The sequence below is a fragment of the Tasmannia lanceolata genome, unplaced genomic scaffold (genome assembly GCF_043159265.1).
Source record: "Tasmannia lanceolata isolate RefF3 unplaced genomic scaffold, GAP_Taslan_0.1 ptg000020l, whole genome shotgun sequence".
Lineage (NCBI taxonomy): Eukaryota > Viridiplantae > Streptophyta > Magnoliopsida > Canellales > Winteraceae > Tasmannia > Tasmannia lanceolata.
The window spans coordinates 16,882,010-16,885,507 of NW_027518697.1; the positions used below are offsets into that span (position 1 = coordinate 16,882,010).

The 3,498-nt window shown below is 38.4% G+C and overlaps 1 protein-coding gene across 1 annotated transcript; it reads right to left on the bottom strand.

The window, feature by feature from the left end:
- Positions 1-745: 745 nt before the first annotated feature.
- On the bottom strand, positions 746-1,144 carry LOC143853826 (E3 ubiquitin-protein ligase RHA2B-like). Its single transcript, XM_077363541.1, has one exon. It carries the CDS (start codon positions 1,142-1,144, stop codon positions 746-748), a length of 399 nt encoding a protein of 132 aa, XP_077219656.1.
- Between the last annotated feature and the right edge of the window lie 2,354 nt (positions 1,145-3,498).

Sequence of the window (3,498 nt, forward strand, 5' to 3'; positions counted from 1 at the left end):
CATGGGTCTCGGGTAGGGTCGGGTTTTATATTGGAAAACCGACTCAATCTTGGGTAGGGCTGGGTTTAAGGAAAAAAATGAAACCCGACCCGACTCATATATGTGTGCGTACTGTGACTTTCTTAAATATCTCTTGGATAACGTAGAAAAATATTTTTCAATATATTGATACAATTGTTTTCATTGAGGTTATCATGTCTGTTATATGAAAATATAGTGTCCATCTTATATTTATACACTCAATGACATTAATTTAGAGATTTTTGGTGTGAAGATTTGTTTTGTATTCTACAATCTTTAAAATTAGTCACTATCCCACGCTAAAAAAATGAAAACCCGACCCGACCTGAGAAACTATCTTAGGTAGGGTCGGGTTTACGAATCTCGGATATTCCGGTGGTAAAAAATTAGACCCGACCCGAGTTGCACCCCTACTACCAAGTACCAAAGCCTGAGTAGAATCCAAGACAAATGCTTTATTGCTTATTATAAAGGAAAATAACCACAAGATGCTACTTCCATATGAACTTCTCATTCTCATGAAGACCCCTCTTTGATTGTGAAAGATACATTGCTCCCATTAACACTTAATCATTACCACATTGCTTTTAAGTGTAAAATGGCTTCTACAAAATTTCCACCTGATCAAATTCTTCCATCAAAGTAATTTCAACACAAGAATCAACACTTAAAATTCATATACACATTTCCCACATTTCCATCGACAAATATTCCTCAAACCATCTCAAAACCCAGCTACATGAAATGAAGAGAACCATATCACCATCTCCTCTGTAAGCTCCTCCCTCTTGTATGCTAACTCACTGGAGACCTGGCCGCAGACAACTGACATCCGGCAAAGGGGACATGTTCTCCCGTACAAATTCAGCCACCTATCGACACACACCTCATGAAACAAATGGCGGCACGGGAGCTTCCGCGTCCCGTCTCCTTCCTCTAACATCGATAAACAAACACAACATTCTCCATCAACATCTGTACTTCGTTTCTCTTTTGCTGAATCAATGGGGAAACATTCCTCGGCCGTGCTCTCTAGAGAACACAGTTTGATCAATACATTGGCTTTCTTGGGGCCTTGTTTCAGACCAAGTGCTTGAAAGATGAAGGACACCAAGTTTTTCATGAGTCCGCCTTTATAGAAATGATAGATAATTTTATGTTTTTAGTCTTTAATAGAGTAATGAGAGCCTCTTAATGAGATTTTTTTACTACGTTGTTTTGCTTGGTTTTAAAGGTTAGGTTGGTTGGGAGAGATGATATTGAGGGCTCAACAATTGCAGCTGCACCTACACTTCCTGACATTTCACTTACTACCTTAAAAATTGACATTTTAGCACCCCCTCTTTTGATACAGACACTGACCTCTTGTGTCAGCAGCTGATCACAGAAGTTTAAAAGGGTGTCCGCAAGAAGTATCCAGAGAAAATTACTGAAGCCAAATGTATAGTAGGGTCATCAGTTTGGTCATGGAAGCCATTCATCTGCTTGGCCCCACAAATATTGGACCATATAGGGAAAGTCTCCTTCATAAGCAATCCAACCCTCCAATTTTTACAGATTTTTGCAAAGGGAGATGATATTTTCACTCCCCCTGCATTACACGCATCTTGAGCATGCGTGTAATGCAGGGGGAGTGAAAATATCATATGCGTGTAATGCAGGGGGAGTGAAAATATCATCTCCCTTTTGCAAAATCTGTAAAAAAATAAAAAATAAAAAAAATTAGGCCTACAATTTGGGTCGGGCCGGGTTGAGCCTTTGTTAAAAAAAAATGTATTGGAATTAAGTGGAATCCGAGCTGAATTTATGGTAAAAGCTCAACCCGAATTCCCAGAAATCGACCAGAGTTGCACCCCTAAAAATTAATTCTGTATTTCCAATTAAAATTAAAGAGTGTCCCAATATCAAAACAAAGGGGTATAAATATCAGTCCCTTTCCATGCCCTACAGTTGTTTGGCAGAATGGATCTACATAGATAAATCAAGACAGCTTTTCCTAGTTTGGTTCACCCTCACCCTAGGGGACCCAGAGACACTTCTACCATATTTAGATTGAAGGAATTTTCTGGAAAAAGTTTGGATAGGAAAAATATTGTAAAAGCTTTTTTTAACTCATGAAAAAAGATAAGTTGAACCAACACTATTCAATTTTTACTTGGAGGGACCTCCAGTTTATGATAATATCGTTCTAAATTAACTATAATCATATCATTTTCCTCTAAATCGTGGAAAGGAAAAAAAATTCCGATAAATTTTTTTTGTCGGATATGTTTTTTGATACGACGATATCTTTATCCCTTTATTTTCATCTTAGAATTTTTTAGTAGTTTTCTTATTATATTTACAGCAAGAATGTTTTTAGTTTCCTTCTTCTATATTCAGTAGATTTTATTGTAGTTGTCTTATTCTATTTTCACTAGGAGATTTATATTATGTAGGAAAGTCTTTATGATAAAAACAAGCTATAATCTTCAATTTGGGCAATCAATGAAAAATAGTCTTCTTATTCCCCTGTTCTTTTGTTGTTCTTTAGGATATCTCTCTGGATGTGAGATTAATTAAGTCTCTCTTCCAAGAGTCGTATTAAGTGGTATCAGAGCCGACGATATTCGGCTTGCATATCGATAATCATGGCAGCTGGAACCGGACCTAAACAAATTGAGGCGGAATTGAAACTCCATTCTATTGCAATTTTTAAATTGCAAGAATCCGCCTCTCGTCATTCGGAAGAGCTTACGAAGTTGCAGGATGTTGTTGCTCGAATAGAGGCTTCGACTACAAGTTACTTTACATAAATTTTACGACGCTTGGGAGCGACAACCATTGGTAATGTGCCCGCTTATTCGGAAATTGAAGGTAATACTGTCAATCGGAGTGAGATCGTTGTTCCACTAATCTCAGCCTCTCCTTCGGGTACATTCCAACCAAGTTATGCAAAGATCGATTTTCCTAAATTTGCAGGCGATGATCCAAAGGGTTGGGTTTATCGTTCTGACAATTTTTTTGGGGTTAATGGAATTGATACGGAGCAAAGAGTGGCTCTAGCCTCGATTCACTTAGAAGGAAAAGCTGTTCAATGGCTTCAATGGTTTGAGCACACTCATGGAATTGTTTCTTGGCCGGTCTTCAAAAAGGCTATTTGTCAGCGTTTTGGGCCAAGAGCGAAAGAAGATCTCATTGCGGATATTATAAGGCTTCGACAGTCTGGGACGGTTGCAGCATATCGAGAGCATTTTAAAAAAATTTCCAGTAAAACTGAAGATCTTCCTGATCAATTTTTTATAACTGCATTCCTTGCGGGACTTAAGATGAGATTCGACCAGGTGTACAAAAGCTCAAGCCTACAACTCTTGATCAAGCTATTGAGTTGTCCGGGTTAGAGGAGGAATCGATTGATGCTATTAACCGTCGTCTGCGCTCCCCTCCTAAACCTGCTCTATTGCCTTCACCACCAGGTTTGAAACCTCAATTTGATGG

Excerpts from the sequence above, each read along its gene's own strand:
- LOC143853826 (XM_077363541.1), bottom strand. The coding sequence starts at position 1,144 with ATGAAAAACTTGGTGTCCTTCATCTTTCAAGCACTTGGTCTGAAACAA.